At 45.9% G+C, this 17,892-nt stretch overlaps 2 protein-coding genes across 4 annotated transcripts; one reads left to right on the top strand and one right to left on the bottom strand.

The window, feature by feature from the left end:
• Positions 1 to 6,186: 6,186 nt before the first annotated feature.
• On the top strand, positions 6,187 to 10,602 carry TINF2 (TERF1 interacting nuclear factor 2). Of its 3 annotated transcripts, XM_070627474.1 has the most exons (10): positions 6,187 to 6,400; positions 6,938 to 7,840; positions 7,989 to 8,093; positions 8,213 to 8,314; positions 8,394 to 8,501; positions 8,589 to 8,685; positions 8,850 to 9,312; positions 9,402 to 9,469; positions 9,577 to 9,668; positions 9,802 to 10,602. In XM_070627474.1, the coding sequence occupies exons 2-10, from the start codon at positions 7,649 to 7,651 to the stop codon at positions 9,874 to 9,876; spliced, it is 1,302 nt and encodes a 433-aa protein (XP_070483575.1). In that variant the 5' UTR covers positions 6,187 to 6,400; positions 6,938 to 7,648; the 3' UTR covers positions 9,877 to 10,602. The 3 variants fall into 3 exon arrangements, with proteins under 3 accessions (XP_070483575.1, XP_008537772.1, XP_008537770.2); XM_008539550.2 differs by lacking the exons at positions 6,187 to 6,400; positions 9,577 to 9,668 and having other exon boundaries at positions 7,153 to 7,840; positions 9,802 to 10,082; XM_008539548.2 differs by lacking the exon at positions 6,187 to 6,400 and having other exon boundaries at positions 7,153 to 7,840; positions 9,577 to 9,904.
• Positions 10,489 to 17,867, bottom strand: GMPR2 (guanosine monophosphate reductase 2). The gene is made up of 10 exons (XM_008539547.2): positions 17,464 to 17,867; positions 16,958 to 17,078; positions 16,292 to 16,411; positions 13,841 to 13,924; positions 13,530 to 13,697; positions 12,612 to 12,693; positions 12,414 to 12,520; positions 12,185 to 12,227; positions 11,338 to 11,497; positions 10,489 to 11,135 (listed from the first exon to the last, which is right to left on the bottom strand). Exons 2-10 carry the CDS (start codon positions 17,042 to 17,044, stop codon positions 10,946 to 10,948), a joined length of 1,041 nt encoding a protein of 346 aa, XP_008537769.2. The 5' UTR covers positions 17,045 to 17,078; positions 17,464 to 17,867; the 3' UTR covers positions 10,489 to 10,945.
• Between the last annotated feature and the right edge of the window lie 25 nt (positions 17,868 to 17,892).

The raw sequence follows: 17,892 nt of genomic DNA, 5'->3' as shown, positions 1-17,892 counted from the left end.
AAGGACCCACAACGAAGAATATACAACTATGTACCGGGGGGCTTTGGGGAGAAAAAGGAAAAAATAAAATCTTTAAAAAAAAAAAAAATCTATGCCTAGACATCATATTCAAACTGCAGAAAACCAAAAACCAAGAGAAAATCTTGAAAGAAAGCTGGGGAAGGAGGGAACCTTATCTACAGAGGAGCAAGGATAAGAATTACATCAGCCTTCTCACCAGAAACCACGCAAGCAAGAAGAGAGCAGAATGTAATGTTTAACATGCTAAAGGAAAAAAGCCCCCCAATCTGGACTTCTGTATCCAGCAAAACTGGGGGGGGGGGGGGGGGGTGACCTCATCAAGCCAACACCCCAGGAGACAAGATAGCAAGAGCTGATGGAGAAAACCCCAAGAGCACGCAGGAGAAAGTGCTCCTGCCCCCAACCTGCCCTGGGCCCACTCCACTGCCTAGGATCTCAGCTGAAAGCGGAGGGCTTAGAATACACAGCTCTCGACCCCCACCCAGTGGTGACAGGCGGTAACTGCAACCAAATAATATCAGAATGCAAAAAACCCAACCCACATACTCTAACATCAGACACTCCATCAAATCTCCAGACCAGAGAGAAAACGACAAACACCCAGAATTCAGTCCTGAGGATACAGAAATATATAAGCTAAATGACAATGAATTCAAAATAGCTATCATCAAAAAACTCAACAAGGCAAAAGAGAATGTAGAGAAACAATTCAACGAGTTCAGGAGCTACTTCACAAAAGAGATTGAAACTATAAAGAAGAATCAATCAGAAATATTAGAGATGAAAGACACAATGGAAGAGATAAAACAAAATATGGATTCCCTGAATGCTCAAGTGAACATCACAGAGGAGTGTATCAGCATAATTGAAGATAGACATGTTGAAATGCTCCAGACAGAGGAGAGAGAACTAAGACTAAAAAGAAATGAAGAAAGTCCCTGAGAAATATCCTACTCAATGAGGAAATGCAACATAAGAATGATACGTATTCAAGAAGGAGAAGAGAAGGAGAATGGAGCAGAAAGTGTGTTCAAAGAAATAATAGCAGAGAACTTCCAAAATCTAGGGAATGAGAGGGAAATCTGTGTGGAAGAGGCTTCCAGATCTCCTAGATTTGTCTCTGTAAAAAGACCTACTGCAAGGCATATAGCAGTAAAGCTGACAAAAATGAATGACAAAGAAAAGACTAAGGGCAGCAAAGCAGAAGAAAATAACCTACAAAGGAACCCCATCAGGCTTTCAGTGGATTTCTCTGCAGAAATCTTACAAGCTAGGTGAGAATGGAACGATACATTCAAATCTTTTTTCTTCTACTTTTCCTCCCCAAACCCCCCCAGTATATAGTTGTATATTTTTAGTTGTGGGTCCTTGTAGTTGTGGCATATGGGATGCCGCCTCAATGTGGCCTGACAAGCGGTGCCATGTCTGTGCCCAGGATCCAAACCAGTGAAACACCGGGCTGCCAAAGCGGAGCGCACGAACTTAACCACTCAGCCACAGGGCCAGCCCCCAAAATCTTTAAAAAACAAAAACATTCATCCAAGAATACTCTATCCAGCAAAAATATCCTTGAGATATGAGGGAGAAATTAAAACTTTCCCAGACAAACAAAAGCCAAGGGACTTGGTAGCCATGAGATGCGCCCCCCCCCCATAAGAAATCCTCAAGAAGGCGCTCATACTTGAAAAAAGAAAAGGGGTCACAAAACACAGAGTAAGGAGATAAATAGGTAGACAGAATCAGAATAGGATAGCAAATATTCACCTATAGCATTAAGCTAACGGGATGGAAAACACCAAGAACAAAGATAATCCTGTCATTTTAACCACAAACTCACAACACAAGTTGGAATAAGATATGAGGAAAACAACCTAGGGGGGAGGAGAAAGGGACTGAATTGGTTTAGACTAAGGAAATAAGAGGCCATCAGAAAATGGACTATCTTATACACTTATATATCTGAATACAAACCTCAGGATAACCACTAAACAAAAAAGCATAACAGAGACACAAAGAATAAATGAGGAGAAAACAAAGAAACACATCATAAAAAACTACATAATTCAATGGGTAGACCAAAACACACAGGATGAGAAAAGGAAATGCAGGAAAACAGGAAAACAAGTGATAAAATGACAGCATTAAGCCCTCATACATCAATAATCACCCTAAACGTAAATGGATTGAATCCTCCAACAAAAAGACACAGAGTGGTGAGATGGATTAAAGAACAAGACCCAACAATTTTTGTTGCCTCCAGGAAACACATCTCAGCTCCAATGACAAACACAGGCTCAGAGTGAAGAGATGGAAGATGATACTCCAAGCTAATGGCAAACAAAAGAAAGCAGGTGTCGCAATACTTATATCAGACAAAGTAGACTTCAAGATAAGGCAGGTAAAGAGAGACAAAGAGGGGCAATATAGTGATCAAAGAGACACTCTATCAGGAAGAAATAACTCTTATAAATATCTATGCACCCAACCCTGGAGCACCAAATTTCCTAAAAAGAAGATATTATTAATAACACAATTATAGTATGGGACCTCAACACTCCACTCACATCAATGGATACATCATCCAGACAGAAAATCAACAAGGAAACAGTGGAATTAAATGACAAGGTAAACCAGTTAGACTTAATAGACATACATAGAACACTCCATCCAAAAACAGAAGAATACACATTCTTTTCAAGTGCACACGGAACATTCTCAAGGATAGACTGTATGTTGGGAAACAAGGCAAGCCTCAATAAATTTAAGAACATTGAAATAATAACAAGCATCTTTTCTGATCATAATGCTATAAAGCTAGAAATTAATTACAAGGAAAAAGCTGAGAAAGGGACAAAGATGTGGAGACTAAACAACATGCTATTGAACAAGCAATGGATCATTGAAGAAATTAAAGGAGAAATCAAAAAATATCTGGAGACAAATGAAAATGATAACATACCATACCAACTCATATGGGATGCAGCAAAGGCCATACTAAGAGGAAAATTCAGGGGCCGGCCCCATGGCCGAGTGGTTAGGTTCATGCACTCCACTTCGGCAGCCCAGGGTTTCACCAGTTTGGATCCTGGGTGCAGACATGGCACCACTCATCAAGCCATGCTGAGGTGGCATCCCACATGCCACAAGTAGAAGGACCCACAACTAAAAATACACAACTATGTACCAGGGGGCTTTGGGGAGAAAAAGGAAAAATAAAATCTTTAAAAAAAAAAAAAAAAGGGAAATTCATCACAATACAGGCACACCTTAACAAACAAGAAAAATCCCAAATAAGCAATCTCAAATTACACCTAACTGAATTAGAAAAAGAAGAACAAACAAAGCCTACAGTCAGAAGAAGGAGAGAAATTTAAAAAACAGAGCAGAAATAAATTCTTTTGAAACAATAAAAGGCAGTGGAAAGGATCAATGAAACAGAGTTGGTTCTCTGAGAAGATAAATAAAATTGACAACCCCCTAGCCAGACTTACAAAGAAAAAAAGAGAAAGCTCAAATAAACAAAATCAGAAATGAAAAAGGAGAAATAACAGACTGCACAGAAATACCATGGATTATAGGAGAATACTACAAAAAACTATATGCCAACAAAATGGATAATCTAGAGGAAATGGATAAATTCTTAGACTCTTACAACCTCCCAAAGCTGAATCAAGAAGAAACAATCTGAATAGACCAATCACAAGGAAAGAGAATGAAAGAGTAATGAAAAGCATCCCAAAGAATAAAACCCCAGGACCAGATGACCTCCCTGAGGAATTCCACCAAACCTTTAGAGAGGATTTAATACCTGTCCTGCTCAAGCTATTCCAAAAAATTAGGGAAGATGGAACACTTCCTAACACATTCTACGAGGCCAACATCACTCTGATACCAAAGCCTGACAAGGACAACACAAAAAAGGAAAACTACAGGTCAATATCACTGATAAACAGATGCGAAAATTCCTAACAAAATTTTGGCAACCTGAATTCAGCAATACATCAAAAGGATCATACATCATGATCACATGGGATTCATACCAGGGGCATAGGGATGGTTCAACATCCGCAAATCAATCAACGTGATACAACACATCAACAAACCGAGGAGTAAAAATCACATGATCATCTCAATAGACACAGAGAAAGCATTTGACAAGATCCAACCGCCATTTATGATAAAAACTCTTAATAAAACAGGGATAGAAGGAAAGTACCTCAACATAATAAACACCATATATGATAAACCCACAGCCAACATCATATTCAATGGGCAAAAACTCAACAGCATCCCCCTAAGAACAGGAACAAGTCAAGGATGCCCTCAATCGCCACTCTTATTCAACATAGTACTGGAGATTTGGGCCAGAGCAATAAGGCAAGTGAAAGAAATAAAGGGACTCCAAATAGGGAGTGAAGAAGTGAAACTCTTGCTGTTTGCAGATGACATGATCTTATATATAGAAAACCCCAAAGAATCCATCAGAAAGCTAACAGAAATAATCAACAACTGCAGTAAAGTTGCAGGGTATGAAATCAACTTACAAAAATCATTTGCTTTTCTATACTCCAATAATGCACTTACAGAAAGAGAACTCAAGAATACCATTCCATTTGCAATCACAACTAAAAGAATAAAGTACCGAGGAATAAATTTAACCAAGGAGGTGAAGGACTTATACAATGAAAACTATAAGACATAACTGAAAGAAATTGATAATGACATAAAGAGATGCAAAGATATTCCATGCACATGGTTTGGAAGAACAAACATAGTTAAAATGTCCATACTACCCAAAGCAATTGACAGATTCAATGCAATCCCAATCAGAATCCCAATGACCTTCTTCAAGGAAATAGAGCAAAGAATCCTAAAATTCATATGGGGCAATGAAAGACCCCAAATTGCTAAGGCAATCCTGAGAAAACAGAACAAAGCTGGAGGTATGACAATCCCTGACTTCAAAATGTACTACAAAGCCATAGTGATCAAAACGGCATGGTACTGGTACAAAAACAGGCACACAGATCAATGGAACAGAACTGCAGAAATAAAACCACACATCTACGGACAGCTAATCTTCAACAAAGGTGCCAAGAACATACAACGGAGAAAAGATAGTCTCTTCAATAAATGGTGTTGGGAAAAGTGGACAGCCACATGCAAAAGAATGAAGGTAAACTGTTTTCTCATGCCATACACAAAAATAAAACTCAACTTGAAGATACGTCCTGAAACTATAAAACTCCTGGAAGATAATATAGGTAGTACACTCTTTGACATCGAACTAAAAAGGATCTTTTCAAATCTCAGACAAGGGAAACAAAAGAAAAAATAAATAAGTGGGAGTTCATCAGACTAAAGAGCTTCTGCAAGGCAAAAGAAACTAGAATCAAAACACACAGACAACTCACTAAATGGGAGAAAATATTTGCAAATCATATATCTGACAAGGGGTTAATCTCCATAATATATAAGGAACTCACACAACTGAACAATAAAACAATAAAACAGCCCAATCAAAAAATGGGCAGAGGATATGAACAGATGTTTTTCCAAAGAAGATATACAGATGGCCAATAAACGCATGAAAAGCTGTTCAACATCACTAACCATCAGGGAAATGTAAATCAAAACTACACTAAGATACCACCTTACACCTGTTAAAATGGATATAATCACTAAGACTAAAAATAAATGTTGGAGAGGGTGTGGAGAAAAGGAAATCCTCACACACTGCTGGTGGAGTGCAAACTGTTGCAGCCACTATGGAAAACAGTATGGAGATTCCTCAAAAAACTAAAAATAGAACTACCATATGACCCAGCTATCCCACTACTGGGTTTCTACCCAAACAATTTGAAATCAACAACCCAAAGTAACATATGTACCCCTATGTTCATTGCAGTACTATTCACAATAGCCAAGACATGGAAACAATCCAAGTGTCCATCCACTGATGATTGGATAAAGAAGATGTGGTATATATATACAATGGAATACTACTCAGCCATAAAAAAGACAAATTCATCCCGTTTGCAATAACATGGAAGGACCTGGAGGGAATTATGCTAAATGAAATAAGCCAGACGGAGAAAGACAAACACCAGATGATTTCACTCACGTGTGGAATATAAAGAAACACATGGACAAAGAAAACAGTTCAGTGGTTACCAGGGGAAGGGAGGTGGGGGGTGGTCACAGGGGGTGAAGGGGAGCACTTATGTGGTGACAGTCAAGAAATAATGTACAACTGAAATCTCGCATTGATGTGAACTATTATGAAGTCAATAAAAAAAGAAATTCTTTAGAAATAATGAAAATTATGTAGGTCAGAACCTCAGATCTACAGAAAGGAAGAACTTTACAGAAAATAAAGGTAAAATAAAAAAGGAAGATAACTAGAATTTCATACGTGTCCGATTCGGGTACTTTGGGACTTCCAACTAGATGTCCCGCGGGCAGCTGAATGTGTGGATCGTCTCAGAAGACTGATCGTGAGTGGAGACAGGGAGGAGATGGGCGCCATCGTCCCCAGGGAGGGAGACGGCCCAAGGAAAGGGTGGTTTCACTGGACCCCTGAAGGTAGTCAGGGCAGTTAATTCATTCAACCAACAAAGGCTATACACTGTGCCAGGTTCTGTAGGTACTTGGCGATGGAAATAAAGAGAGATAGCAGGAAGGGTGACCAGGAGACAGACAAGTAAATCAGTTACATTATGGGGCTGACTAGGGTAAGCATACAACAGAAATTTGAAAAAGAAAACTTTTATTTTTTATGTAAAAACTACACAATACAAAAAAAAAAAGATCTCAAACAGAAAAGCACAAAAAATTACCTACAGTTTCACCATCTAAAGAAAACCAGGTTAACAATCTGATGTATCTTTCAAACTTTGTATTTTATTTTCCGAAGGCGGGCACCCTCTCCTGTTCAGCAAGAGGAACAGTTGGATTCTTACTGGAAGCGGCGCGGCGCCGGGGAAGACGTGGCCGGCGCTGCTGTGGGGGCCGGGACCTAAGAAACCGCCTTTCAGGGGTGAAGACGATGGAGAGGGGAAGCGGCACGATCCTCGCCCTCACGCTGGGCAGTCAGACTTCAGAGAGGGATGCGCCCGCTCCGCGCGCTCCGCGGACAACGGCCGGGGCAGCACGGATGGGCGTGCCCCCCGGCTAACCGCCGACCGCGGTGACGGGCAGAGGGCGGGGCGGCGCCGGATCTGCCTGGGCGGGGCCTTGTGACGCCGCGTCAGTTTCTCTGCTCTCGCGGCTCATTGGCTCGCCATTGCGGTCCTTTTCCGGGGCAGGGAAGCTGGTCGCGGAGCCGGAAGCGAGGCAGCCCTCGGGTTCGAGACAGCTGTGGCGGCGTTTACAGCAGAGCGACCCGGTGTCAGTGAAGCCGACCAGCTTCCCCGGAAATTCAGGCTCCAGCCCGAGTTGGGGAAGACCGCCAGCGTTCTGGTGACTTAGGGAAGGGTGCTAAGTCAGATCGCGAAAGACGCGGCGCAGATCGAGACAGCCGAGCCACTGAGGGCCGCCGGCTGCCCCGCCCCTGGGAGGAGTCCGGAAACCTCGCCGCGGAGGAAGGAACCCAAAAGGGCCGCCCCCGGGGCGGAGCCCGCCGGCCATGGCCACGCCCCCGGGGGCCGGTCCCGCAGTTCTGCGCTTCGCGGCCGCAGCCAGCTGGCAGGTCGTACGCCGACGCTGCGTCGAGCACTATCCGCAAGTGCTGGAGTTTCTGCGAGCCCTGCGCGCTGCTGCCCCTGGTTTGGTTCGCTACCGGCACCATGAACGCCTGTGTATGGGCCTAAAGGCCAAGGTATTGAAGCCAGTAGGACCTGGGAGAGGGGAAGGGGGCGCGATGGGAGGACCTAACAAGGGCCAGCCGCATAGGGGTGGCGAATGGAACCGGTGGAAAAGGGCAACTTGCCCTGAAATGGGTATTCTGAGCTCAGTAGCCTTCACAGGTGGTGGTAGAGCTGATCCTGCAAGGCCGGCCTTGGGCCCAGGTTCTGAATGCCCTGTATCACCACTTCCCAGAGCCTGGACCTGTAGTGCGGGACCCCAAAACTGTGAGTAATACCTGGAACAAGCCCTAACTACTCAGTCAGCACTCCATGCAAAGTTGCTGCTCCTCCCAGACACTGGATCCTGGTGCCCCTAACTTGTCTGCCTTCCTTACCCTCAACAGACAAAGCAGGATCTGAGGAAGATCTCGGAGGCACAAGAAACCTTTCGCCAGCAGGTGAAGCAGCTGGCAGAGGCTCCTGTGGATTTGGCTTCGAAGCTGCAGGTGAGACTGGCTGGTTTGGAAGCTATGACATGGCTGTTTTCTCTAGTCCACTTCTGACCAGCTTTCGTCCCCCCTGCAGGAACTTGAACAAGAGTATGGGGAACCCTTTCTGGCTGCCATGGAAAAGCTGTTTTTTGAATACTTGTGTCAGATGGAGAAAGCACTGCCTCGCGTGCAGGCACAGCAGGTTTTGTTGGGACAGAACACAACAGGGCGGAGTGCAGGGTGGTGGTATTAAGAACTGTGGTCTTCATGCCCCTCTCCCTGCCCACAGCTGCAGGATGTGCTGAGTTGGATGCAGCCTGGAGTTTCTGTCACTTCTTCTTTTGCCTTGACCCAATATGGTGTGGACATGGGGTGGCCACTTCCAGGTACCAGGACTATCTGGGTGAAGTAGGAATTTGGGGTAGAGTGTTTGGCCTGAGACCTTTTGAGACAGCCCATTGGAAGGGTTACCTCGGCCTGAGGCAGAAACCAGAGTGAGTTGATGTGTTATTGTCGGTTCTCTTTATAGGAGTTTTGTTTTCTTTTTCAGAGTGCTCTGATGCTGATTCCATGAATGTGACAGAGCCCATGGAGCAGAGTCCTCCTCGGCAACCAAGACTAGCACTCCACGATCCTCTACCAGAAGCCAGACCTGGCCCATACCTTCCTCAGGGAGCAGGCTCAAGGAAACACCCAGAACCTTTGGCTGGCCACCACTTCAATCTGGCCCCTCTAGGCCGGCGAAGAATCCAGTCCCAGTGGGCATCCACCAGAGGAGGCCATAAGGAGCGCCCCACAGTCATGCTGTTACCCTTTAGGAATCTAGGTTCACCACCCCAGGTCATTTCTAAGCCTGAGAACCAGGAAGAATATGGGACACATGTGGCAGATCCAGCAGGTGCTGTGGGCAGGCGAGCAGCCTCCACTGGAAAGTCTAAGAGTGCATCCCAGACCCTGGGGGGAAGGGCTCTGAAGGAGAACTCAGTTGACTTGTCTGCCTCGGAGCAAAAGGAGTGAGTAGATGGGTTGCTTCCCCCTACTAGCAGCACACTCTTTGCCTGCTTTCCCTTCACCCTATCTTCTTTGCTTGCTCCCACCTCAGGAATTGTTTGGATTGCCCCATGGACCCCCTGAGACTATCATTATCACCTCCTAGGGCCAGGAAGCCAGGTAGGTATTCTGAGTCAGGACTGGGTCAGACAGCCTCCTCTCTTGGGGACTCTTGAGGGCCTCTGTTCACCTAGAAGAGTGCTTTGTCTCTGCTTTCCTTCCTGCAGTGGGTCCTCCATCTATGTGCAGCTCTGTCATTACCATAGGGGACTTGGTTTTGGACTCTGATGAGGAAGAAAATGGCCAGAGGGAAGGAAGGGTGAGTAGGAAGGAAGAGAAAGCTAGGGAAGGCTATGGGCAGAACAAGACAGAGAAACCTACATGCTCCAGAATCCGGAGGGCTCGCAGTGGTTTCAGATGATGACAGGCTCTCCCTGCTCCCTTCTCTGCAGGAGTCTCTGGATAACTATCAGAAGACAAAGTTTGACACCCTGATCCCCACCTTCTGTGAATACCTCCCCCCTTAAATCCCAGTGCCGTGGCTGTCCCTTCCCCTGACCATGTAGACAGCTCTAGACTCCTCTGATAGGACTGGAATGCCTTCTGCACTCTGCCTCTCTCCTTCCTCCTCAGCTGTACACGCAGTTTAGCGGGAATAAAGTGGAAGTCCACGCCTGACTAGTGCTCAAATGACTTTCTAACGCTTGATGATTAAACTCTGGATTTGTTACAACACTGTCTTGGTGTGAGGGAGGGGAATTAAGGCTTCTTTAAGGTCAGTCTAGGTCACTCCTTAGAAACAGTAGGGGCCTCTCCAGAGCTGGAAGAATCCCTACGCCTTTATACTTCCCTTGGAAAGTGTTGTTCAGATGTGGCCAGAAGGGTTACCAGGTTGAGAGCTTGGAAGAAAAATTTCCTTTTGCTATTCTGAACAGATCTATGTGTGTCCTGATGCCAGAATATACTTTGTAAATTCTCATGCTGCCATGCTACCTGGGGGCGGTGGCACTAGAATGGAGATATTTCACGGGAAAAGTACTCACTGTCCTTGACTCCACTGGGTCAGTGCCAGCTCCATCTCTACTTGCCCTGGAATAGCACCCAGATGCCCAGCTTTGTGCAGAAAGCCCCAGAATCTCTTTACAGTCGTTGGGATCTCTCTTTATTGAGGTATTTAAAATAAGTAAATACTACTTCTAAGTTTTTGAGATATTCAAAGATCCTATTTAATAAAGCTAATTCACAAAACATGATTCTAAAAGCCTACCTCTTCCAGACCGAGGCCATATAAAACACTGATGTAGCAATCAGCATCTTTTCCTTTTGATAATCTTCAGAATGCTAGGTGGTCCGATTCCCATTGGACTATCTCACTTCATCATCTCAGCGTGCCTGCCTTGCTTCCTTTCCAGTGAGTGCCCTGGGCATTTTGTGTGTACAGACAGAGCAGTACAGAATTATTCCAGGAGCCCTCAGGAGTGAGATGATAGGGAATGACTAAGTAATAAATGGCCATAGTAGCTGGGATGGGTGAGAGGCCCACTGGGGAGCCCTGTGCTGGGTGCTGGTGCCTTGGGAGGGCAGAATTGCTCAGGTCTAGCTCTCGTCACCGAAGATTGGATTCCACTGCTGGGTGACACGGATGAAGGTAGTTCTTCGGCTCAGCTCCTTCAGCTTAGCTGCTCCCACGTAGGTACATGTGGAGCGGATGCCTCCAAGGATGTCTCGGATGGTATATTTCACGTCCCCTTTAAAGGGCACCTCCACTGTCTTTCCCTCTGAGGCCCTTAGAGGAGGAAAAACTTTCTTACCTTTTCTTTTTGGATTCCTTAGGCCCAGTGACTTCCCCATTCTCTAGCATCTAGCCCCAGTTTATCACCTTTCTCCCAAGAACAGTATTATCCATCTCCCAGCAGCCATCAGTTCTGCAGCCATCCAGCTTAGTCACACTTTCCAAGACCCCTCAGCTCCTGGGCCCCCACACATACCTGTACTCAGACACGGACCCAGCGTACTTCTTCATGGCTGTTTCCGAACTCATTCCGTAGAAGAGCTTGTACTTCTTCCCATCCCTTTCGATGAGCTCACCACCTGACTCGCTGTGCCCAGCCAGCATGCCACCCAGCATCACGAAGTCAGCCCCTGCCCCTGCCAGCATCAACAAGGGGGGAAGAGACAAAGCTGGCCCAGGTGCCCACATGCCCACTTGCCCACTCTCAGAAGAAACTTATGCCAAATTTTCAGTCCTGACAGTGATTTCAGCATCTTCCTCATTTTGTTTCCCTAGCTGGGCCTGCTCTGCCCTGGCCTCTACTCTTCAGTAGGCCCGATTTCCCCAAGAATTTAAAAAGATCCTCTGGAGAGTCCCTGCCTGGCCTTTTACTCTCTCCTTTTTGCTGTTTTTGCCATCTTCTAGTCATTTCTTTTTACTGTGCCCAGCTGAACAAGACTCACTGCAAGTGTCCCAAGAGCAGAGGTCTCTGACTTTAGTGTGAGCCAGGACTACCTGGGAGGCTGTGAAAAAGGCAGATTTGCAGCCCCGCTCCCCAGAGCCTGACTGTAGGTTTGGGGTAGGGCTCAGGAATCTACGTTGTCTACCAGCCCAGGGAACGGTGCAGGTGGTCCTCATCCACACTTGGAGAGTCCATATCAAAGCTGCAGGATTTCCCCTGCTGGCTTGCCCCACGTGACTCCACAGGCTTCAAGGTCACTAGGTTCCTATTATGAAAGAATCTGAAGGGTTCTCTCAGCCTTTCCTAGCTTGATCCTAGACCCTCAGAGGTGACTCATCCTCTTCTACAGGATCCTCCTTCCGTGCCCTCCCAACGTCCTTACCGAAAGCCTTGGCCACATCCCCAGGACAGGTACAGCCTCCATCCTGCAAAGTAAGGAACACTATGAAGAGACAGCATGGCCTTCCCAAGCCCTCTCAGCAGTGTCCCCATGGCCCACCTCAAAGTGACAGGAACCCAGGTGTCCTGATGCACCTCTACCAGAGCCTCCATACCTGGGAGAAAACCCACAGGTTTGGCAGCTCTCATCCTACCCTGCCCTTGGGCCTTACTGAAATGATGTGGCCTTTGAGGCCATGAGCAGCGTCTGCACACTCCATCACTGCACTGAGCTGTGGATAACCCACTCCAGTTTTCTTCCGAGTGGTACACACAGAGCCTGAGAAGAACGTGACATGGATGAGAGGGAAGTGCTCCACAGGTGTTTGCCACCGAAGGGGTAGCCAGTGGCTCCCAGTGAACCAGCTTACCTGGGCCAATTCCCACTTTGATGATGTCAGCCCCAGAGAGGATCAGCTCTTCCACCATCTCTCCCGTTACCACATTCCCTGCCTGAGAGAGCAATCAAAACAGCATTGTTAGGGTCAGAAGAGAGAGGAGGTTGCATGCTCTCATAGATAGTATGCCAGGACCATGACCTGCCAACATTATGACAAAAAAAGGTACCTGGGCTCCCTCTACTGGGACCTCTGAGGGCTTTCAGACTAGTCATTTCAAAGGACCCTGCTTCCCAAGCTAAGGTAAGGGGGTGAGCGGCCAGTGTCACTGTTGCACCAGAATAAACCTGGGGTCCAATTGGACCAAGCTTAAATGTGATTTACAGCAGATTTATCTCCCCCTCCCCACCAAGAGACCCAACATATCCTGTCCTTAAACTTTTATGTCATAAAATGTCTGTGGCTTCAGGGAAAGGAAGACATGGTAATGAAGGCTAAATACCCATCTGCACAGCTGTATTTGCTTTTGATGGACAGAACAGAGAGACCCCCTAGATGCTGTGAAGATAATGAGGCCTTGTCATCACTCCTCTAGGCTTGGACAAAAATAAAACATTGTTTTATGCTACCCCTTTAATATAATTGCAGTAACATGTCCATTTCAGTGGGCAGGTGTATATGGACCGCCGGTGTTGTTCCCTCACGGTTTGGTGAGTGATGTCAGGGATTTTGGATTTACAAAGACTCTCTGTCAAAGGTGAGATAACTGCACTGACCAATAAATAAACATTTTAAGCATGGAACCGTGGATAATCACCCAGTAACAAAATTAAGTGGACTATGAAAGTCACAATGTAGCAGAAGAGAAATGAACTGATGTAACAAATGACTTGGCAGGAAAGAGGGGAAGAAGGAGAGGAATGTACCAACTACAGGGGGATAGAAACATACCATGATGGTGTGTTCAGGGAAGCGCTTCCTCACATTCTTTACAAATTCAACAAAGTGTTCAGAGTAGCCATTTGCCACATCCAGACATATATATTTCACCTGGGGAACAGCTTCCAAGATCTGTTCCAGCTGCTCAAAGTCTGAAGAGCCCGCGCTGGCAGCCAGATGCTGTGGGAGAAACAGGGCCATTGGCATGTCAGAAATGACCCGGGGAGCAGCCAGGTGGGGAGGTGAGAGTGGGTCCCCAGCAAGACAAAAAAAGATTTCTGGAAAACTGGGATAAGGAAGGGATTGGGGAAGGCCAGTGTTACCTCAAGACAGTCAGGATTCTGGCTAGCAAACTCTTCCCACTGCTTGAGGCTGTAGTGTTTATGGACAGCAGTGAAGAGGGAGAACTGTGGAGAAGAAAGGCATCAGAAAGGAGAGAACTTTATTAGGGTGCTTTTTTCTAGAAACAGACCTTTATACTATTCTATCTGAGGGAGAAAAGGACTGAAGCCTGGAACGAGCAACTTGAAGAAGTCAGTGGCTTAACTGGGATTTTCGTTCAATCATTATTCTCCCTACAAATCCCAGTAGGGCTTTTTACCATAAGTTAGTACTTGTCAAACACTCTCACCAAAGTACTGTCATCTAGATTGGCTTTCACCTGCCAGCACATACGGTGCTTCTGACCTAAAAGGTGACAAGAACAAGCTGTTGGTACAGTGGGAAAATCAGTAGGTTAGAACCATGAAGAGGGTAGACAGAGCCGGTGTCTGCCTGCACTGACTCAGCCGTTCCTCCTATGGTAATCTAGTACTGAACTAAACTATTTTTGGTTATCTTCTCGTCCATTTACCAGCAGTAATCCAGTGAGTCTAAATGCTCACAAAAGGTAAGGCCTCAAGGTGAATGGAGCCAATAAGGTGCTACCCCATCCTTTCTCCGTCTCCACTGGAGTAAAGGACAAATTTTCTTGAGACATGCACCAATGTGAAAAGTCTATGTCATTCAGTCTATTTCAGTCAACCAAGTTCAAGGATATAATGACTCATCAGACTTGCATTCCCTAGCTCAACAACTTACAAACAATATCACAATACTTTGAGAAAGCTGGCCACTGTGAATGCTGGTGTTTGTACTTTAAAAGTGTTGACATGCAGAGCCGGCCCCGTGACCGAGTTGTTAAGTTCATGCTCTCTGCTTCAGTGGCCCAGGGTTTCGCTGGTTCGGATTCTGGGCGTGGACATGGCACCGCTCATCAGGCCACAGTTGAGGCGGCATCTCACATGCCACAAATGGAAGGACCCACAACTAAAAATATAAAACTATGTACCAGGGGGCTTTGGGGAGAAAAAGGGAAAATAAAATCTTTTAAAAAAGTGCGGACATGCAAAGAGACGAGAGACAGCAGTTGACTGAGACAGCACAAATCCTGCAAGTGACAGAAATCCAAGGAAGTCATGTATCAACCAACAGTAAGGAAGTGCGATTGCTATACTCAGTCAGAGATCATCAACACTATGTAGCTAAAGCTGGTATTGAATTCTGCTTTCTCAGTAACACTCTGCCATCAATATGCTGACAAACAGAAAAACCAATCTAGGAAGTCAGCAGACCTTGGAGATATACTGGCACAATGAGCACATCCAATTACATACCAAGGTAGAGATCTAGAAAAAGATGCCTGCTTGCATCCAACCTTTTTATTATTACTGTGAGACTTAGCTCTCTGTCTAAAATCTGACTTCTTTAGCACTCATCGGCAGTACTGAAAAGCCAGGCTCAACATAAAGCATCAAGACAGTCCCAAAGAGGTCCATGTATTATGGCATGTCTATTGACGCTGAAGTCAGATTCCCCATTCCTCAACTCTGCTCGACAGGGCATGCAGGCAACAGCAGGACTCCTAAGTAGTTAGTGGATGGCAACAGCAATACAGCACTAAAACTCCACAAACTATCAACCTCAGAGAAATGACAGGAGACATTCCACAAAGACTTACAGCAATCAAAAACAGAGAAAGGGAGATAAGTCCTGAAGGCTAACAGAGCCACAGCAGGAGCAGAGTCCATCAACCAGGGCTACATGGATTAACCAGAAGAGTGCATGTGTTCTCAGAGTGCCCAGAGTAACTATCTACCTTCTCAGCTACAAGTATAGAGGCAGGTAATATTACTGACAGAAGCAGCATCTTCCATTTTGAAAGTGAACAATAACCTGTATATAAGAAAAACACATTCCATTTTGAGCATATCCCAGAAACTCCCAGGAACCTAGGACTCAAAATAGAAAAGAACAAGATTAAAAAACAAAAAGGATAGCAGGCATAAAAGAAGAATAATAAGCTTCTTCTCTCTAGGATCGTCTAGTTAGGAATTTTTGAATGCTCAAACTATATTTAGTTTCTGGACTAAAACAGTGAATGCTTATGTCCTAACAATGGTGTAACTGGAGGGACACATGTGATTTGGAGGAGGTGACCTGGGTGGTGGGAAGAGTTGGCAGGATGTATAAACTGTTGGACAGGAGAAAAGGGAAAGTTCTGTTCCTATATCAGAAAAATGGAGGCAAAACTTAGCCTTGAACATCACTAACGCAGGTGGTCCTTTGAACTTATCAGATAAAGGAATCTTAGTACTGGAGAAAATAGTAAATCGGAGCATCCTGATTGTTAATTGCCTGAGTTGACTTGGCATGGGGATGGGGACGCAAATACCTCTGCAGTCAGCCCACATAAACTGGACACCATTGAGGAGAGGGCATGAGGGAAGTCCTACCTTACAGAGAACCTTGGCCATTTCAAAAGTGCCCACAGTATCCATATTGGAGGCAATAATGGGGATCCCCGTGTACATCTGCTTTGAGTTCCGAAATGAAAAGGATCTTGTGAGATCCACCTGCAGATATAAAGAGGAAACTGAGCATTTTGTTTAAAAAAACTATATAACAGGCCCATAACGGCCCCCAAAACAGCTAACAAAGATTTAATTAGAGTTGCAGCCCATCCCAAGAATGTGACCTTTAAACAGTGAATCTGAAATTTCCTGAGTTGAACTAGTGAGGTAATCTGCATGACAAAACCCGTGCCAGTTCCCTTCCCCCCGCGCCCCCCAAAGAAGATGGTCTGGCCCAAAATATCTTTTTTCTTCTTTTGTTAACAACTCCCTTGCTCCACCCCTCTTCCTTTAAAAATCTTTGATTTTTGTACAACCCCTAGGAGCTCCCTTCTGGTGGCTACATGCGATGCTGCCCAGTTCATAAATCGTTTAATAAAGTCAATTAGGTCTTCGGACTTCCTTGATTGAATTTTGTTTTCTAATACACTCATCCAAAAAACAAGTACTGCACGAGGACAGAGCTAGGAATCTTTCTCAGTCCTGGACCGCCAGGAACTTCCGCCAGGAACTTGGGGTCAAGAAGTGCAACTAGGGAAGCCGGCTCACCTCACTTCGAGACTTAAGGGTACTTCGTTTGGGCCTCAACAGGACATCCTGGAAGGCCAGTTTGACGTCGTTGTCGATGTGAGGCATAGCGAGATCCTCAGGGTAGTGACGGATCTGAGGGCTGGAAGGTAGGAAAAATCAGGAGGGGGGGAGCTGAACCCGTAGCAGGCCTTACTGCCCTGTTAGGTTTAGCAGCAGGGCTCATCTCTTTCCTCGCTTAAACTGTGGAAGGTCCGGGCATTGGTCGAGGCATGGTCCCTGAAGACTGTCACCTTTGACCTGTCCCATGTTTGCGATTACCCTCGGTGTCTCCATCCTAGGTACTAGTTGTGAGGAGAAGAATTGGGATGGAGTCATGAGTGACTCTACAAGAGTGCATTCGTTACCCCGCTACTTTCATTCTCCCGCCCCCGGAAAGAGCAATTTGGAGTAAGACGCTGATTTGGGGACGAAAAGGAATGCGGGGTGGGGGGGGCATAACCAGCTTCCGGAATAGGGGTACTCACTTCCTGTCGCCGTGACCCAGGTGGCAGTTGACCGATGTTCCCCTTGCTTAGCAACTAGCCTCAAGCAGCCCCGCTGAGCCTTGTGGGCTACTCCAATAGCTTCCGCTAATTGCGGGCGAGAAACATTAACCCAGGAACTCTAGCTTCAGCGGGGCCTTGCCAGGCCTTCTGGGTAACAGAGTTCACATACTGAGGTTGCCGTTAGATCCTCAACGTTGCCGTCGCCCCTTGGAGGGGCGGGAGACTACAACTCCCAGAGTGAAACGCGCGGAGCCCCGTGGCACTATGGGAGAAGTAGTCCGTTCCACCCCCGCCCTCCACTAGCCTGGGCTTGCAAGGGTCTCTCAGAATCGTGGAGGCGTCATCTCTGCTGTAACTAAGCTGGCCGCCTTCTTTTCATTTCCGACGCCACCGAAGCGAAACCCGGGA

Source organism: Equus przewalskii, chromosome 1 (assembly GCF_037783145.1).
Source record: "Equus przewalskii isolate Varuska chromosome 1, EquPr2, whole genome shotgun sequence".
NCBI lineage: Eukaryota > Metazoa > Chordata > Mammalia > Perissodactyla > Equidae > Equus > Equus przewalskii.
The sequence above is the reverse complement of the archived record's forward strand: the minus strand, read 5'-3'. Positions and strand labels throughout refer to the sequence as shown.

Excerpts from the sequence above, each read along its gene's own strand:
- GMPR2 (XM_008539547.2), bottom strand. The coding sequence starts at position 17,044 with ATGCCTCACATCGACAACGACGTCAAACTGGCCTTCCAGGATGTCCTG. Across the intron at positions 12,694-13,529 it reads TCCCTGAACACACCATCATG|GCAGGGAATGTGGTAACGGG; the intron begins GTATGTTTCTAT and ends TTGCTCTCTCAG. Across the intron at positions 11,498-12,184 it reads GGATGTGGCCAAGGCTTTCG|GGGCAGGGGCTGACTTCGTG; the intron begins GTAAGGACGTTG and ends TGATGCTGGCAG.
- TINF2 (XM_008539548.2), top strand. The coding sequence starts at position 7,649 with ATGGCCACGCCCCCGGGGGCCGGTCCCGCAGTTCTGCGCTTCGCGGCC. Across the intron at positions 8,315-8,393 it reads ATTTGGCTTCGAAGCTGCAG|GAACTTGAACAAGAGTATGG; the intron begins GTGAGACTGGCT and ends TCCCCCCTGCAG. Across the intron at positions 8,502-8,588 it reads CTCGCGTGCAGGCACAGCAG|CTGCAGGATGTGCTGAGTTG; the intron begins GTTTTGTTGGGA and ends CCCTGCCCACAG.